Source organism: Hemiscyllium ocellatum, chromosome 6, assembly GCF_020745735.1.
Source record: "Hemiscyllium ocellatum isolate sHemOce1 chromosome 6, sHemOce1.pat.X.cur, whole genome shotgun sequence".
Taxonomy (NCBI): Eukaryota; Metazoa; Chordata; class Chondrichthyes; order Orectolobiformes; family Hemiscylliidae; genus Hemiscyllium; species Hemiscyllium ocellatum.
In genome coordinates this window covers 51,871,758-51,892,008 of record NC_083406.1, presented here as the reverse complement: position 1 = coordinate 51,892,008, position 20,251 = coordinate 51,871,758, and the positions used below count along the sequence as shown (strand labels likewise).

Below are 20,251 nucleotides of genomic sequence, written 5' to 3'. Positions count from 1 at the left end.
GACAAGGCACTGTTACTGGTAGAGGTCGATGACAATTTACACGGTCATATATTCTGCCAATTCAGTTCTACCAAATGTTGTAATATGTTCCTGTTTTTACACAAAATACAAAAAGTGTTCTCATCAACTGGTTAGAAAGTTATGTTCTTAAAATCAAGTATACATGAGCTCTAGGGGAGGTAATACATAGACCCTAGGATTAACCATGCTTGTACGTGGAATAACATGTTATCAAACATTGCTTAGAAATCAAGAGAATTGAAATAAAAGTTATAATTATTTTTCTATAATGCCCATCTGCTAGAAGTTTTAAAGCCTGTTCTTAAAATTGCATGGTGACATTATCAAGTACTAACTGCATCAGCCTGAGATAGAATAAATAAACTTGAATTGTACAGTCACCAAAAAAAATTACACTGTTGACATTTTTATAGGATTGAAATGCATAGCTTTAAATGACCTACTCAACTTCATGCTGGTTGAGAATACTGGTCAACAAAAGATGGCTGAGATTAGAATCTTCAGAATGCAAGGCTCAGGTAGGAATTCTTAAATTACAAATTGATTGAATTGTAAACAAAGGCTGTACATAAAAAGAACTTTTCTACAACCAGAAGTAAAAGATTATTTATACAAGCCTGTTAACCATCAAGTTGTTATATGCACAAGTATTACACATCTGACTGAATGCCATTGAAGTTCATTTTGCTTTCTTTCTCCTCTAACATTGTTACCATCCGTCTCACAAAAAATAATTTTGGGACAAAGCTGAATTTTTACTCAGGGTCATTTAACAAAAATGTATGAAATATTAAAATGTAGAAAATGTGAATAGGTTTTCCAAATAAAATCAAATCATACAACAAGTCCAATAGTTAAATATGTTGACCATTTCCTGTTTTTTAAATAGCACCTTTACATGAAAATCTAATCTTATTAAAAGGCTAAGTATTTAATAATCATACAAATTTATTTTTATACACAATTGGCATTTTTGCTTTATACAAATAGCTCAGTTAGAAATAATTTGAGAGAACAGCTTGCCATATAAGTTATATGAAATAAATCTGTGAACATGTTAACATGTTACAGCCTTATTAGTATAGGATCATGTCAACAATGATCGAGATTGCTCAGAAAAAAGTTACGCAATTTAAATTTCTTTTTACAGCAATTATTTATCTCTAGCACTGTAAACTTAACATTTATTTTAAAAGGTGTAGAGTGAGTTCATGCTAACTTATCTAAGGCACAAATCCAACTCTAACCACACACTGGATGAAATCCATGCATGTTAAAAATAGAAAAGAATGTATGATTTCACAATAGAACATTTAGTCAGGATTAACTCAATTTGCATTTTGATGTACACGAAGAGAAATGAAAGACAGCATACTTTTCTGGATGGAGATTGAAACAATTATGACATCAATAAGTGGATTTGCTCTTTAATGAAAAGTATGTGAAACAAATTGTGTCCTCCCTCTAGGAAGGTCTCAATTATCTCAGCTCTATCATGCATATTCTATACTACCCTTCAGTCAAACAATTTTTGCACATACACTGGAACACATTCATCAATTAAGATGGAAGTAAGATGAAATGTTGCTGAAAAAAAGTTTCCCACTCAAACATTTCTAATGTCAGTTAAATGTATCAGAAACAACAACTGTTTCGAGTTCTACAAGCATTGGAAAAATTGACTGCAAAGGCAAATTGGAGTCTTCAGTATACATTTTTATACATTCTAATGGTTTTGATTTGCATAAAGCATATTCTATAGACAAACTGTAGAAAGGTATTTACACTGCTCAAAATAGGAAATGTAATTTACATTTTACTTTTGAACTCCATTATAAACAAATTCTTTCCCAGGTTCCCATTAGCATTTCTTACAGGATTAGAGGAACACTTAATTAGCAGGAATAAATTTGTCAGACCTCAGATTTTCTGTACAAATGTTTTACTGTAAAACTAACATTTGCCTTGTCAAAAAAAGTGATGCTTTAGATTTTTATTGCAAGGAAATAGGGCAATTTGCAGAAGGCTTCAATAGACAAAAAGTTTTATTAATCTTCATTCACCTTCCCTTTTAAAACATTCAAATTCAAGGTGATAATAAAAGGGGTTCGATATTTTATAACCTATCATTAATCCTCTCTGAAGTGTACAGTTTCTTATTGCTAGTTTAAAAAAAATCTAACCACTTGGAAAACAATCAGGGTGCATTTTCTAAATGAAACGACTTCACAGTAACTTCTACTACCATGGCAGTATTTGCTTTTATTTTCATGATACTTTCATGTCAAGGAACCCTTCAAGGAGACAGCAAAACATTTCCAGTCTTCTCTATCTTTTTACCCTTGGATAATGCTGCAACTTGTTTCATTAATTCTCGATTTTTGGCCTATGGAAAGATTGCAACAATACAATTACCAATTTAAACAGTATCGACTAAATTTGAACATTTGTACCACAATAGCAAAAAATAGGTTAGAGAGGGACTCAAAGGCCATCTTATAACTCATCTCTGCAATAATACATAATGCAACAGTTATTTAAAAGTGAAAAGATTCCGATCTATATTTGTGTATTGGACACTGATAACAATTGGCTTGAAGGTTGTACAGTTGATAACGAATCTAAGAATAATGACCATATGGGTAGACCCCAAGTTGCAAATGGCTTTCATTCTTGAGTCCATTTCCAAGTTGATTTGTAGGACAATACAAAGTAGCTATTTGTAAGTATGAGAAATGTTCGCAATGTGGATATTTAAAATTACACTCCTGTATGACATCACATTCTTAAGTGTTCTGAAGTTGGATGCTCAAAAACCGAGCACCTCCCTGTAGTTTAAATTATGAAAAGGGCAACATTATTATCCACAGAGACTGTCCAGATCAGGTTTCTCAGTTGCCTACAGATTCAGGTTTAAGAGAGAGGATTTGAGTTAACATGTAGGAAAACTAAAATAACAGCTGAAGAGATCAAGTAGCTAAAAAACATGGCATTTTAAAAAAAAGTTTTTGAAAGGCATAGAATTTCTTTGCTCTGTTAATAAAGGGATGTTAAATGTTTTTCCACATAGTTACAACTCTCACCATTTGCCTACAAATCTTGAGCTTGCCACAAGGCTTAGGCTATCTTGTATATAAAAGAAAGCTCGAGAATACTAACTAATAAGATTGTCAGCATGACGGGAATAAGTAGAAGGAAGCTTATCGGAGTATAATTATTATTCAAATAGCTTATTTCAGCACAATGAATTTCTTTGCAAATACTTGTAACTCCACTTTTGTATTTCTGCAATAAATTACTCAAAATGCTTTCTGAAAATTATTGTGCTCAACTTTTCAAACAAATTCAAAGGAACGAAAACCATTGTTTAACTTGAAGCCAATCAAATGCTAACAATAATTAAGAAGAACTTTCAGCGATGTCCAAGAAAGTTTTCTAAATCAATAGAGACCACTACTTGTGATGGTGCAACACTGGACTTTCTCTTAGGGAAAGAAGGTCAGGAAAATGACTGAAGTGCTGGTCAGAGTGCTCTTTGGGTCCAGTGACCATAACTCTCAATTTTAAGAGTTATGGAAAGAGATAGGAGGTCCACAGGTTAAGGTGCTAAATTGAAGCAGGGCTAACTTGGGGGGTGGGGGGGGGGGGGGGGGGAAAGAGGGGGCACTTGGCAGAATCTAGCAGAGGTCAACTGGGTGAGTCTGTTTAAAGGAAAAGAAACAATTGGCAAACTGGAAGCTTTTAAAAGTGTGATTACATGAATCCAGGTACAGTATGCCCCTGTTAGGGTGAAAGGAAAAGCTGGCAGGTTTTGGGGCTCTGGTCAAGAAAAAGGCGGCCTACATTGAGTTTAAGCTATCGGGAGAAAAGGGCTTATGCCTGAAACGTCTATTCTCCTGCTCCTTGGATGCTGCCTGGCCTGCTGTGTTTTTCCAGCATCATATTTTTCAACTTTAAGCTATCAGGCCCAAGTGAATCCTTAGAGGACTATAAAGAAATGTAGAAGCACACTTAAGAGGGAAATGATGAGGAAAAATGGGATACGAGATGGATCTGACGGATAAGGTTAAAAATAATCCCAAGGTCCTCTTAGCTATATTAATTGCAAAAAGGTGGCTAGGGAGAGAATAGATCTCCTTAAAAAAAAACAGCATGATAATCTGTCATAGAGATATAAAGCACAGAAACAGACCTTTTCGGTCCAACTCATCCATACCGATCAGATATCCTAACCTAATCTCGTCCCATTTGGCCCATATCCCTCTTAAACATTTCTATTCATATACCCATCCAGATTCCTATTAAATGCTGCAATTATACCAGCCTCCACTGGCAGCTCATTCCGTACCCTCTGCATGAAAAAGTTGTCCAATTTACATTTTCCCCCTCTCACCATGAACCTATATCCTCCAGCTCTGGACTCCCTCACCCTAGGGAAAAAGCTTTGTCTATTTATCCTATCCATGCCCCTCATGATTTTATAAATGTCTATAAAAGGTCAACTGTCAGCCTCCAACACTCCAGGGAAAACTGCCCCAGCCTATTCAGCATCTCCCTAACAGCTCAAATCCTCCAAACCTGGCAACATCTTTGTAAGTCTTTTCTGAATCCTATCAAGTTTCACAACATCCTTCTGAGAGGAAGGAGACCAGAATTGCACACAATATTCCAAAAGTAGCCTAACTAATGTTCTGTACAATATGACCTCCCAACTCCTACAGTCAATGCTCTGAGCAGTAAAGAAAAACATAGTAAATGCCTTTCTCACTATCTTATCTACCTGCAACTCCACTTTCAAGGATCTATGAATCTGCACTCCAAGGTCTCTTTGTTCAGCAACACTCCCCAGGGTCTTACCATTAAATGTGTAAGCCCTGCACTGATTTGCTTGTCCAAAATGTAGCACTTCACATTTATCTAAATTAAACTCTATCTGCCATTCCTCACTGCATTGGCCCATCTGATCAAGATCCCATTGTATTCTGAGGTAACCTTCTTCGCTGTCCATTACACCTCCAAATTTTGGTGTCATCCGCAAACTTAGTAACTATACCAATGTTCACATCCAAATCATTTATATAAAATGACAAAAAAGTAGTAGACCCAGCACCAGTCCTTGTGGCACTCCACTGGTCACAGACCTCCAGTCAGAAAAACAATCCTCCACCACCACCTTCAAGCCAGTTCTGTGTCCAAATAGCTAGTTCTCCCTCTATCAACCTTGCTAACCAGTTTACCATGGGGAACCTTATTGGACGCCTTACTGAAGTCCATATAGATCACTTGACCTCTATCCTCATCAATCCTCTTTGTTACTTCTTCAAAAACCTGAATCAAGTTAGTGGGACATGATTTCCCATGTTTAAACCATGCTGACTGTCCCTAATTAGCCCTTGCCTTTCCAAATACATGTAAAATCCTGTCTCTCAGGATTCCCTCCAACAACTTGCCCACCAACGATGTCAGGCCCACCGGTCTGTAGCTCCTTGGCTTTTCCTTACCCCACCCTTCTTAAACAGTGGCACCACATGAGCCAACCTCCAGTCTTCTGGCACATCACCTGTGACCGTTGATGACAAATATCTCAGCAAGCGACCCAGCAATCACTTCCCTAGCTTCTCACAAAGTTCTAGGGTACACCTAATCAGGTCCTGGGAATTTATTCATTTTCATGTGTTTCAAGATATCCAGCAACACCAGCTCTACAATTGGACATTTTTCAGGATGTCACCATCTATTTCCCCCACATTCTGTATTTTCCACTTACTTCTCCACAGTAAACACTGATGCAAAATACTCATTTAGTACCTTCCCCATCTTCTGTGGCTCCACACATAGACTGCCTTGCTGATCTTTGAGGGGCTCTATCAGTCACTCTTTTGTGTGGTGCCACAGGCGAGATTTTTAATGAATACTTCTCCTCTGTGTAGGGATGCTAAGGAAATAAGGGCAACAAGTGGGGGTGTTTTGCTCTGCATACATATTACAGAGAGGTGGTATTTGCAGCATTAAAATGGACAAATCCCCTGGGCCTGATCAAGTCCATCCTCAGACGTTGAGAGAGTAGGGAAGAAATTGCAAAGGCCCTTGCAGAGATTTTTGCTTCATCGTTAGCTAGTGGTGAAATTCCACAAGACTGGAAGGTGATTAATGCTGTTCCACTGTTTAAGAAAGACACCAAAGCCAAGCCAGGGAACAACAGGCCAGTGAGCCTGACATCAGTGATAGGTAAGTTGTTGGACAGGATACCGACAGTCAGGATCAACCAACATTTGGATAGTCAAGATCTGATTAGGGCTAGTCAACATTGATTTGTGCGAGGGAAGTCATGTGTGACAAATTTGTTAGAGATTTTCAAATAGGTAACCAAGAGGATAGATGAGGGTAGGAAAGCAAATGTTGTCTACATGGAGTTTAGTAAGGCCTTTGACAAGGTCCCGCATGGCAGGCTCGTCATGAAGGTTAGGTAACATGGGAGCCAGGGACAGCTTGCTAATTGGAATCAAAATTGGCTCAAAAGTAGAGGGTAACTGTTGAAGGTTGTTTCTCAGGCTGGTGTCCCACAGGTCAGTGCTCAGACCTTTGTTATTTCTTATCTAAATAAATGATCTGGATATGAATGTACAAGGAACAATTAGTAAGACTGCAGATGATACAAATTTAGATGATATCATTGATAGCGATGAAGGTTAACAAAAATTAGAGGGACCTTGGTCAGATGAGGCTGTAGGCTGAAGATTGACAAATGAAAATCAATACCGATAAGTGTGAGGTGTTAGATTTTGGAAAGTTAAATCAAGGTAGGACTTATACAGTAAATGGTAAGGCCCTGAAGAGAGTTTTGGAATAGAGGGACTTAGGAGTACAAGTTCATAGTTTTTTGAAAGTAGTGTCACAAGTATACAGGGTGGTAAAGAGGCATTTAGCATGCTGGCCTTCAGTCGAGGCAGTGAGTATAGGAGTTGGGACATTATGTTACAGTTGTATAGGTCATTGCTGAGGCCCCAACTGGAGAGTTGTGTACAGTTTTCATAGAACCATAAAATTCCTACAGTGTTGAAATAGGCCCTTTGGCCCAATGGGTCCACATCAACCCTACAAACAGTATCCCACCCAAACACATTCCCAGTTACTCTACATTTTTGGAGAGGCCATTTTGGATTTGGTGCTCTGCAACGAGCCAGGACAGGTGTCAGATCTCGCGGTGGGAGAGCACTTTGGTGAAAGTGATTACAACTGCCTCACATTTATCACAGCCTTGGAGAGTGAAAGGAGCAGTTACCGAGGGAAGATATTTAATTGGGGAAAAGGAAATTATGACGTTATCAGACAGGAGTTGGGAAGTACAGACTGGGAGCAATTGTTCCACAGAATGGGCACAGCAGACATGTGGAGACTATTTAAGGCACAATTGTTGCCAGGGATGCACAAATTTGTTCCCCTGAGACAGGTAAAAAGGCGTAAGATTAAGGAACCTTGGATGACAAGAACAGAGGAACTTCACATCAAAAGGAAGGTGGCAACATACATAAGGTGGAGGAAGCAAGGATCTAGCACAGCTTTAGAGGATTACAGGCTAGCTAGAAAGGAGCTCAGAATTGGACTGATGAGAGCCAGGAGGGGGCACGAAAAAGGCTTGGCAATAAGGATTAGGGAGAACCCAAAGGCATCTTACTCATACGTAAGGAATAAGACAATGATCAGGGAGAAGGTAGGGCCGATCAGGGATAGCATAGGGAACATGTGCGTGGAGTCTGAGCAGATAGGGGAAGCCCTAAATGAGTTTTTTGCTTCAGTTTTCAACAAAGAAAGGGAACTTGTTGTAAATGAAAACTTAGAGGAGCTGGGATACAATCTTGACCAGATCAAGATTGATGAAGTTGATGTGCTGGAAATTTTGGAAGACATTAAGATTGATAAGTCTTCAGGGTCAGACTAGATTTATCCTCGGCTGCTCTGGGAAGCGAGAAAGAAGGTTGCTAAGCCGCTGGCGAGAATATTTGCCTCCTCACTCTCCACAGGAGTCGTACCAGAGGATTGGAAGGAGGCGAATGTTGTTCCTCTTTTCAAGAAGGGTAATAGGGAAATCCCTGGCAATTACAGACCAGTCAGTCTTACATCTGTGGTCAGCAAAGTTTTCGAAAGAATTCTGAGGGACAGGACATATGACTGTTTGACAAAGCAGTGTGATTAAAGGCAGTCAGCATGGCTTTGAGGGGTAGTGGGGGCACGTCATGCCTCACAAATCTTATTGAGTTCTTTGAAGAGGTGTCAATTCAGGTCAACGATGGTCGAGCAGTGAATGGGGTGTATATGGACTTCAGCAAGGCATTTGATAGGGTTCCCCATGGTAGGCTCATTCATAAAGTCAGGAAGTATGGGATACAGGGAGATTTGGTTATCTGGATTCAGAATTGGCTGGTTGACAGAAGGCAGAGAGTGGTTGTAGATGGGAAGTATTCTGCCTGGAGGTCAGTGTTAAGTGGGGTCCCACAGGGCTCTGTTCTTGGGCCTCTGCTCTTTGTAGGTTTTATAAATGACTTGGATGAGGAGGTTGAGGGGTGGGTTAGTAAATTTGCAGATGACACAAAGGTTGGAGGTGTCGTTGATAATATGGAGGACTACTGCAGGCTGCAGTGTGACACAGACAGGATGCAGAGCTGGGCTGAGAAATAACAAATGGAGTTCAATCTGGATAAATGCGAAGTGATGCATTTTGGAAGGTCGAACTCAAATGCTGAATATAGGATTAAAGACAGGATACTTGGCAGTGTGAAGGAACAGAGGGATCAGGGTGTGCAAGTACATAGATCCCTCAAAGTTGCCACCCAAGTGGATAGAGTTGTTAAGAAAGCATATGGTGCTCTGGCTTTCATTAACAGGTGGATAGAGTTTAAGAGCCACGAGGTTTTGCTACAGCTCTACAAGTCCATGGTGAGACCACACTTGGAATATTGTGTCCAGTTCTGGTCGCCCTACTATAGGAAAGATATGGAGGCTTTGGAGAGGGTGCAAAGAAGGTTTAACCAGGATACTGCCTGGACTGGAGGGCTCGCCTTATGAAGAAAGGTTGAATAAGCTCGGACTATTCTCTCTGGAGAGGAGGAGGAAGAGAGGAGACCTGATCGAGGTATACAAAATAATGAGAGGAATAGATAGAGTCAATAGCCAGAGACTTTTCACCACGGCAGGAATGACTAGTACAAGAAGTCATAGTTTGAAGGTATTAGGAGGAAGGTATAAAGGAGACATCAGAGGTAGGTTCTTTACGCAGCGAGTTGTGAATGCATGGAACACGTTGCCAACTGTGGTGGTGGAAGCAGAGTCATTGGGGACATTTGTGCGACTGCTAGACATGCACATGGATAGCAGTGAGTTGAGGGGTGCGTAGGTTAAGTTACTATATTTGACATTAGGATTAAATCTCGGCACAACATCGTGGGCTAAAGGGCCTGTTCTGTGCTGTACCCTTCTATGTTCTATTTACCCCCAATTAATACACCTAACCTACACATCTCTGAACACAATGGGCAATTTAGCAAAGCCAATTCGCCTAACTTGCACATATTTTGAACTGTCGGAGGAAACTGGAGCACCCAGAGAAAATCCACAGACAGTTTCCAGAGGCTGGAATCGAACTTAGGTCTCTGGTGCTGTGATACAGCAGTGTTAACCACTGATCCATCGGGCCACCCCAGTTTTGGTTACAGAAAAGAAATAGCTAAACTGGAAGGAGTGCAAAGACTATTTATGAGGATGCTGCCAGGATGGACTTTATTCCTTGGAATGTAGGAGAATGAAGGGTGACCTAATCTAGGTGTATAAAATTAGGAGGGGGATAGGTAGCATGAACGCATATAGTTTTTTTCTCAGTGACTGGAAATTGAAACGAGAGAGTGCACAGGTTTAAGGTGGAAGGAGAAAAATTTAAGGAGGACCTGAGGAGCAACTTTCATGCAGAGTGTGGTGCTTACGTGCAATAGGCTGCCAGAGAAAGTGGTTGAGACAGGTACAATAGCAACATTTAAAAAAACATTTGGATAGGTTCATGGATGGGAAGGATTTAGAGGGGATGGATCAAATGCAGGCAATTGGAACTAGCTAAGTGTGCACCATCATCACACTGACCAGTTTGGACTGAGGGCCCGTTTCATTGCTGTATTACTCTATGACTCTAAAAAGTGTACACTCTAAACATGTGCATTTTTCAGTTTTCCCAACGTGCAGCCAGTACATCAGAAGTTGAAAGATATGTGCTCTCATTTTGTAATCAGTGTTTTAAGGTCTTTGAAAAAGTAATGGAACAAACTGGAAATTGAACTTTCAAATTTATTTTAAGTAAATGATTTATTCAAAAATCGGTTTTAAAAAAGCTCATAAGTTCATTGTAGATACTTATGGATAACACTCAATGATAGCAATGAGTAGAGCATGCCAGCAATGATTGTGGTTTTTGAGGTAATTTTATCAATAGACATCACTTCAGGAGTTTCTCAGGGTAGCACTTTGGCTGTATATCATCTAGTACTTCATCAATAAGCTTTCCTCTATGATAAGGTTAGCAGAACTGTTTGCCTGCCATCAGTTTTATTTGCAATTTCCACAAGAGACCAAAAACAGGAGACCCAGACAAGATCTTGGTAAGGTCTAAACAAGTGTCAAACTAGAAACATCTTGAACAAATTAACATCACCTTTATCAAACGCCCCTCATAAATCAATATCCTGAGGCTCACCTTTATCCAAAATTCATTTCCACCACATAAATGTCATGATTATCAGACCAAAAACAAAGATCGGACTGAGCTATTTGCAATCTATCAGAAGCACCAAATGAATTATATATTGAGGCTTCTGCCTGATTTACATTTCCAACCAAAACACATTTGCATTGTACGTAAAATGTAAAATAAAAGCACATAGAGCTGCAAAGAAGCCTTATAATAATCAGTTGACCATAAGCTCAGTTAAGAAAGTAGGAAAAGTAATATTCGGGAGAGGGTGTCAGGAACTCAAAGCCCAAGCATCAAAGGCAAAATGAACAAATTGTCAATGGGACAGAATTAGAACTGCAAGTCAAGCTAGCAGAGATTATAAAATTCAGGGAGTGGTGAAGCCACAGGATTTTGGAAGGAAGTGTGTGAATTTTAAAGACAATACCTTCTTGAACAGAAGCAAACAAAGGCCAGCAAGCACATGATTGATGGGACTTGCTACAAGTCAAGATATGGGAAGAGATTTGGGTGACATCACATTCACAAAAGGATAGAAAAAGTGGGATACCAGTCAAGAATGCATTGAACAGTGAAGTTGAGAGGCTACAAAGGCATAGACAAAGACATTTCAGCAACATATGAGCAAGGACAAGATTGACATTAGATATTGTTACAAGTGGAATATGGTATCAGCAATAGCTCAATTATGTGGTCAGAAGCTAAACTTGGAGATGTGTGATGAGGTTTCGAACAGGCTAATTTTGTTTTCACAGAGGATGGAATTGGCAGTCCATCTCCAGAATTTGTTGCACACCTAGCAGAGCTATTCCAGTACAGTTTTTCTGAAAATGTGGAAAACTGCCCATTTAAATTCCTTACACAAAACAGAGGGCAAATCCAACCAGGCAATTACCACCCCATTAGCCTACTTGTGATCAATAAAGTGACAGAAGGTGTCATCAACAGCACTAGTGAATAACACTTATAGATTTATACAGCACAGAAATTGATCCTTTGGTCCAACTCATCCATGCCAACCAGGTGGCCCAAACAGAACCAGTCCAATTTGCATGTATTCAGCTGATATCACTTCAAACCCTTCTTATTCATATTCCGGAGAAAATATTTTTTTTAAATGGTGGAAGTGTACCTGCACCTTCCACTTCCTCTGGCAGCTCTTCCAAGCACAGACCCACACGGTTTGTGAAAATTGGGTCCTTTTTCAATCTTTCCCCTCACACCTTAAACTTGTGCCCTCTAGTATAGGGAGTCTCTACCCTAGGGAAAAGACCTTGCCTTTCATTTTATCTATGCCCTGAATGATTTTACAAACTTGTATAAAGTCACCCCTCAGCTGTCTGACCCAGTTACATAGGAATTGGTTTGAGCTGCCTACTTGATCAACTAAGCACAACTGCACTTTCAGTTGAAACCTAATTAAAACTCGATTTGAAATAACTCTACAAAGTCACCCTTTATTTATATGTGCATAACACACGACATTGATCAGCTAAGCTCAGAGCCAGCTGCTAGAATAAGCAGAATCCCCGACACTTCTGCTTGTATCTGTCAGCCAGAACTCCCAGATTGGGACTGTTAACCTGGTCCAATCAGGAAACTCATACTCTATTAAATCTACCTATCTGACCTTCCAATCACTACATGATATATGTCTACAAACTTCAGAATTTAAACTGAAAGTGTTTCTGATCTCCTCCAGAACCTTGGCATTTACTACTAAAGGCAATACCTGTTGACTTTTGTCACCATGCTTCAGGAGAGAAACTGAGCGAGCGCAGTATATAAAAATTACCGTGAGGGGCCTACAATTCAGGATAGGAGCAGATTGGAGCGCGTTCTGGGAAGAGCTTCTAAGTCTGAGTGGGAAACTGAAAGATGACATGACAGGAGAGCTGTGATTGGATTAGCTAATAAGGGATCTGCTAACTTTGAATGTTTACTTATTAGATACACCTTACCTATTGGTTTCAAATTGCATAAGTAGAGATGCAAAACCAGTTAAAATGTAAAAGCAAAACAAATTCAAAACTAACTGAAAAAACATAAGGATGGAGGGTCAGGTAATGTGTTGTTTCTGTATGATGTGGAAGTTAGTGGATCCCATTGTGGTTGCCAGTAACCGTGTCTGGAGTAAATGTTGGTTGCTGGAAGAATTCAAAGTCAAGGAGCAGAGTGTGAGCTTCAAACATTGCAATACATGGGGGGGGGGGGGGGTCTTCCCTCAATGCTGTGATTCAAGCGAGTCACACTCCTTAGTCTAACTAACTCAAGTATGTGGTGTGGCTTGGCGTGGAATATAGAATCCCTATAGCGTGGAAACAGGCCATGCCCAACAACACCATACCGACCCTCTGATAACACTTCCGATGACTAATACACCTAACCTACACATTCCTGAACACTCTGGGACAATTTAGCATGGCCAATCCACCTAACCTGCATATCTTTGGACTGTGGGAGGAAACTAGATCACGTGGAGGAAACTCATGAAGACTCAGAGAGAATGTGCAAACTCCAGACAGTCGCTCGAGGGTGGATTTGAATCTGGGTTCCTGGCACTGTGAGACAGCAGTGCTAACTGAACCACCATGCCATCCACTTTTTTGCTCCTGTATTTTATTCATTTGTGGCTAAAGTATCACTGACAGGGTATTTATCTATTCCCGGTGAGCCACCATCAGTTGTCAGGGACAGGACGGTGCGACTGAGTGAGGCAGGTAGAGGGATCCAGGAGGTAGCATTGCAGGAGCCTCAACCTCTGTCCTTGACCAAGGTTCAAAAGTATTGCTCCTTGTGTGGATGGGAATGGAGTCTACAGGGAGGATGACTCAACTGAAAGTAGTGCAGTAGCCATTCAAGTGGGGACAGAAAAACATTACTGGAGTTGGGCACAATATAGTTAGAGACAGACACTGTTCTCTGTGAGGGGGTTCAAGAGTCCCTAAGGTTGTGTTGTCTGTCTGGCGCTCAGGTTCAGAATATCTGGCCTGGGCTGCAGAGGAACTTGGAGTAGGAGGGTAAAAGTTCTGCTAAGGGAGTATTAACAGATAAGAATTAAATTAAAAAGCAAAACCAAAAAAAGGTAATAACCTTTGGATTGTTACCTGAGCCACAAGCTAATTGCCACAGGATCAATAAGATTAAACAGGTAAATGGGTGCCTCAAAAGATTGGTGTGGGAGAAATGGGTTTGAATGAGTGTGACATGGTACCAGTACTGGGGAAGAAAGGACCTGTTCCAATGGGGCAGTCTTCATGTGAACCATGCTGGGACCAAAGTCTGAGCAAATCGCATTATTAGGGCTGCAGACAGGGCTTTAAACTAAATGGAGAGGTTTTCAGTTATCAGGGATATTAGTAAACGCGAACTAGAGGAGGAGGCAAGACTGCAGAACTCAGGAGAGATTATTAAAATCTCCAGTACAGACACAAATAGGACAGAGTGATTGGAAAGGGTTAGCAGTCAAACTTCAAGCACACTGGACAAATGAATAACAATGAGAAGAGGGACGATTAATACAGGACTGAAGGCGTTATATCTGACTGCGTGCAATGTAAGAAAAAACGTAAATATGTGGGTAGAATTGAGTAACCACAAAAAGTTTAAGAAAAAAAAATAGTTGGAGTTGGGTATCGGTCTCCAAACAGTAATCAGGAACTAGGTGCAAGACAGAAATTGTGCATGGGGAAAGCAAAGTTATAGTGATCATAGCAGGTGGACCGGGAAAATCAGGTTATTTGTAGAATAGCGACGAGATGGCTTTTTGGAGCAGCTTGTGGTGGAGCCCACTCAGGAACAGGCAATACTGGATTTAGTACTGAGCAGGAGGCAGACTTGATAAGAGAGCTCAAGATGAAGGAACCCTTCGGAGCCAGTGATCATAATATGATTGCAAAATAAATTCAATTTGGAGAGGGAGGAGATATAATCAGAGGTATTATAGCTGAAAAAAGGCAACTCCAGAGGCATGAGGGAGGAGGTTAGGTAGAATTGACTGGGAGAGAAGCCTAGCAGGAAAGACAGTGGAATAGCAAAGGCAGGAGTTTCTGGGAGTAATTCAGGAGATACAGCAGAGATTCATCCCAAGGAAAAAGCAGCATGGTACAGGGAGGATGAGGCAACCATGGCTGACTAGGGAAGTCAGAGTAGCATAAAAGCAAAAGAGAAAGCATATAATATGGTGAATGGAAGTGGGAAACCAGACGATTGGGAAGCTTACAGAGAGCAACAGAGGGCAAAAATAAAAGAAATAAGGAGAGAGAAGATTAAACAGGAGGGTAGGCTAGCCAATAATATGATAGAAGCCTGTTACAGTTTCTTTTGAAAACTAAAGGACAAAAGAGACGTGAAAATAATGCTAGAGAGGTAATAGTGGGGAACAGAAAATGGTTGAGGAATTGAACAATGACTTTGCGTCAGTCCTCACAGTGGAAGACACAAGTAATATCCCAAAAATTCAAGAGTGAGGGGGAAGAATGGAGTATGTCAGCCAGTACAAAGGAGAAGATGCTAGAAAAAAAATGAATGGCCTGAAGGTGGATAAATCACCTGGACCACATAGACAACAACACAGAATTCTAAGAGAGATAGCTGAAGAGATAATAAAAGGTGTTAGCAGTGATCTTTCAGGAATCACTAAAATCAGGGGGAGTCCCAGAGGACTGGAAAATTGTTAACATGACAACCGTGTTTACAGATGACAGAATAGAATCCTTACAGTGTGGAAGCAGGTCATTTGGCCCAACAAGTCCACACCAACCTTCCAAAGAGTATCCCACACAAACCCATTCTACCTCATTACTCTACATTTCCCCTGACTCATGCCCTTAAACTACACATCCCTGACCACTACGGGCAATTTAGTATGCTCAATTCACCGAACTTGCACATCATTGGACTGTGGAAGGAAATTGGAGCATCCAGAGGAAACCCATGCAAACATGGGGAGAATGTGCAAACTCTATACAGACAGACAGTCACCAGAGGCTGGAATTGAACCAGGTATCTAATGCTGTGTGACAGCAGTGCTAACCACTGAGCCACTGTGCACAAGATGGAAAATTACAGACCGATTCGCTGAACCTTGGTTGTGGCTAATATCCTGGAATCCACGGTGAAGGATGAGATTTCTGAATACTTGGAAGTGGATTTAAATTTGGACAAAATCTGCATGGTTTTATTAAGGGAAGGTCATGCCTGACAAATTTGCTAGAATTCTTTGCGGAAGTAATGAGAAGGTTAGACCAAGGAGAGCCAATGGAGATCATCTAACTGGACTTCAAGGAGGCCTTTGATAAAGTGCCACACAGGAGGCTGAATAAGATAAGGGCCCATGCCATTAGATGCAAGGTGCTAGCATCGATAGAAGCTTGGCTGTCTGGCAGAAAGCAGAGCGCGAAAATAAAAGGGTCCTTCCCAGGATGGGAGATTGTGATGAGTGGCATTCCACAAGGCTCAGTGGTGGGACAACCTTGCACTTGATACATTAAAATCTAAATGAAGGAACTGAGGGCATTCTTGCTAAGTTTGCAGTGAATATAAAGATAGGCAGATGGACAGGTAACACTGAGGAAGCAGGGAGGCTGCAGGAGAAATTGGACAGGTTAGGAGAGCGGGAAAAGAAGTGGCAGATTGTGTACAATATGGAAAGAGTGAGGTCATGCACTCTGGTTGGAAGTAAGAGCCATGGATTATTGTCTAAATGGGGAGAAAATTCAAACTCTGAAGTGCAAAGAGACTTAGGAGTTCTAGTCCAGGATTTGGTCAAGATAAACTTGCAGGATGAGTCAGTAGTTCAGAAGGCAAATGCAATGATAGGATTTATTTTAAGAGGCCTTGAATATAAAAGCAGGCATATACTTCTGAGGCTCTACAAGGCTCTGATCAGGCCACATTTGATGTACTGTGCACAGTTTTGAGCCTCATATCTCAGGAAGAATGTACTGGCCCTGGAGCATGTTCAGAAGAGGTTCACGAGAATGGCCCCGGGAATGAAAAGCTTAACATATGAGGAACGTCTGAGGACTCTGGGTCTATACTCAGTGAAGTTTAGAAGGAGGAGATTGGATCTAATTGAAACTTACAGAAGACTGAACGGCCTGGACAGAGTGGATGCTGGGCCAATGCTTCCATTGGTAGGACAGACTAGAACCAAAGGCCACAGCACTTTCAGAAAGGAAGATCTTTCAGAAAGGAAGACCTTTCAGAATGGAGATGAGGAGAAACTTCTTTAGTCAGAGAGAGTAGTGAATCTATGCAATTCACTGCCACATAATGCTGTGGAGGCCAGGTCAGTGACTGTATTTAAGACTGAGATAGATAGGTTCTTGACTGTTATGGGGATAAAGAGTTCCAGAGAGAAGGTGGGAGAACAGGAATAAGAAACTTAGCCATGATTGAATGGCAGAGCAGACTCAGCTGGCTGAATGGCCTAATGTCTGCTGCAATGAATTATGGTCTTGTAGGAAAAGGGAAATTTGTTCAGTTGTGCAGTCTTTGTGTCTCAGTACTGAAAAGGTTGGGGACCAATGCCTTGACAAGCATTTTTGTTGTGTCATTATTGAGTAATCTACCGTCAAATCACAACTAACCCCATTGACTAAATACTTGCAGTTGGTGGATAAGGAAATCTAAACCTTTGTACAAATCCAATTTTATTATAATCAGCTTTTACCTAAAGTCCCAGTTTAAATTCTGAAGTTTGCAGCTTTCAGTAGAGTTTAATTTGGCATCTACTGGTAGCTTAAGTTAATCAAGGAAGCACTTCTTCTGTAACTGGGTCAGATAGGCCTTTTGTGTGAGGAGCACATAAACGATCCAAATTAGTGATCCAGCACAGGAGGCATACCTTGCATTAGAATGCTGGAATTGGGTGATTATAAGAATACAGGAGGAAGGAAAGACTTTTATCTTCCCTTTTGCTCTACTAGCTTTTTTAGATTTTAGGAAATGATGCTTACTTTGCAACTATAGAAGCTAGTTATTTGGTAAGAATATGTTGACTAAACTTTTCCTAAACTTCAACATAGTATTAATAACTAGTAGAAAGGTTAGTAAATGCATAAAAAGCAAATGTAGTATTTCACTCAATCAAGTAGGATGAGAGAAAGGACAGACAGTGTGCTACAACTGTAGAATGTGGAAGCTCAGAGATCCCATTTTGGTCCAGGGCAAATGTTTGAAGTTTGAGCAACTGTGGTTAGTAATCTCTGGAATCTTGTGAAAATCAGAGGAGAGAGATCAATGTATGGGTCAGACTGACATGGGAGAAGTGGGATCCAGTTCATTTCGCATAGATACATGTACTGAGGAAAGGAGAACCTGTATGAACCATTGGGATGATCTTCACTTGAACCGTGTTGAGATCAGTTTTCTTGCCAACTGCATAACAGAAGAAACAGACAGGATTTTAAACGAATTACAAGGTCGCAGAATCCTTAATGTGGAAAGAGGCGATTCAGCCCAATAAATCTACACCAAAGAACATCCCAAATGCAGGGTTACAGTGACAGGTTAGGGTTGGGTCTGGGTGGAATGCTCTTCAGAGAGTTAGTGTGGAATTGATGGGCCAAATGCCCTGCTTTCACACTGTCAGCATTCTATCCCAGTAATCCCTGCATTTATGATGGGTAATCCACCTAGTTTGCACATCCATCTACATCACGGGGCAAGTAATCATACCCAATCGACTTAACCGGCATATCTTTGGATTGAGGGAAGAAATTGGAGCAACTGGAAGAAACACATGGCATACAAAGGAAGGAGGTACAAACTCCACATAGACACAGTCACTCAAGAATGGACTCAAACCCAGGACCCTGGCAACATGAGGTAGCACTGCTAGCCACTGAGCCACCATGCCGCTGAATTAGTAGGGAAGGGATAAAATCTAGAAAGACGTGGCATATCAAAGAGGATAGGTATTAATGCAGGAGATTATAAACAAACTATGACAGAGTTTGGGGTGGGGGTGGGGAGCGGACAGCACGAGCGCGCGACAGGCAGAGAGCGAGCGCGGAGGAGACACGGCGAGAGAGAGAGAGACAGACAGCGAGAGAAAGGGGCAGAGACAGCAAGAGACGGAGAGAGCGAGCGCGAGTGAGGGGGAAAAGAGCGAGCGCGAGTGAGGGGGAAAAGAGCGAGCGCGAGTGAGGGGGAAAAGAGCGAGCGCGAGGGGGGGGGAAGAGAGCGAGCGCGAGTGAGGGGAAAGAGAGCGAGCGCGGGGGGGGGGGGAAGAGAGCGAGCGCGGGGGGGGGGGAAGAGAGCGAGCGCGGGGGGGGGGGGAAGAGAGCGAGCGCGGGGGGGGGGGGGAAGAGAGCGAGCGCGGGGGGGGGGGAAGAGAGCGGGCGAGAGAGAGAGAGAGACAGCGCGAGAGCGGGGGGGGAGAAGAGACAGAGATAGAGCGAGAGGGGACAGAGATAGAGCGAGAGATTGGGGGAACCAGAGACAGAGATGGGGGGAAACAGAGTGAGGGGGAACGGGGGGGGGGGAGAGACAGAGAGAGAGGGAGGGGACAGAGAAAGAGAGAGAGGGAGGGGACAGAGAGAGAGAGGACAGAAAGCGAGAGAGGGGACAGAGATGGGGGGGGAGACAGAGAGAGACACACACGGGGGGGGGAACAGAGAGAAAGAGAAAACAGAGAGAGAGAGAGAGAGCGATGGGGTGGACAGAGAAAGAGAGAGAGGGGACACAGAGAGGGAGAGGAACAGAGAGAGGAAGAGAGAGGAACAGAGAGAGAGACACACACGGGGGGGGGAGAGATAGAGACACACACGGGGGGGGGACAGAGAGAGAGAGATGGGGGGAACAGAGAGAAAACAGAGAGTGTGAGAGAGACAGACAGAGGGGGGGGGGACAGAGAGCGAGAGAGAGAGAGAGTGAGCAATGGGGTGGACAGAGAAAGAGAGAGAGGGGACACAGAGAGAAACAGAGAGAGAGAGGAACAGAGAGAGAGGGGACAGAGAGAGAGGACAGAGAGAGAGAGACACACACACACGGGGGGGGGACAGAGATGGGGGGGAGACAGAGAGAGAGCACACACGGGGGGGAAGAGAGAGAGAGATGGGGGAAACAGAGAGAGAGAGAGAGAGAGAGGGACACAGAGAGAGAGAGAGAGAGAGAGAGAGTGAGCGATGGGGTGGACAGAGAAAGAGAGAGAGAGAGGGGACACAGAGAGGGAGAGGAACAGAGAGAGGAAGAGAGAGGAACAGAGAGAGAGACACACACACGGGGGGGGGGGGAAGAGAGATAGAGACACACACACGGGGGGGGGGAGAGAGAGAGAGACACACACGGGGGGGACAGAGAGAGAGAGATGGGGGGAACAGAGAGAAAACAGAGAGAGAGTGTGAGAGACAGACAGAGGGGGGGGGACAGAGAGCGAGAGAGAGAGAGAGAGAGAGAGAGAGTGAGCAATGGGGTGGACAGAGAAAGAGAGAGAGGGGACACAGAGAGAGAGAGAGAGAGAGAGGAACAGAGAGAGAGAGGGGACACAGA

General features: G+C 42.2%; 1 protein-coding gene across 5 annotated transcripts in view; it reads right to left on the bottom strand.

Annotated features, from left to right (window-relative positions):
* Positions 1 to 1,003: 1,003 nt before the first annotated feature.
* The window catches only part of fam76b (family with sequence similarity 76 member B), a 216,236-nt gene continuing 196,988 nt past the window's right edge, over positions 1,004 to 20,251 (bottom strand). For all 5 annotated transcript variants that reach the window (XM_060826568.1, XM_060826564.1, XM_060826566.1 and 2 more), the window contains one exon: positions 1,004 to 2,407. In XM_060826568.1, the coding sequence (XP_060682551.1) occupies positions 2,318 to 2,407 (90 nt within the window). In that variant the 3' untranslated portion in view covers positions 1,004 to 2,317. The remainder of the gene's footprint in view (positions 2,408 to 20,251) is intronic.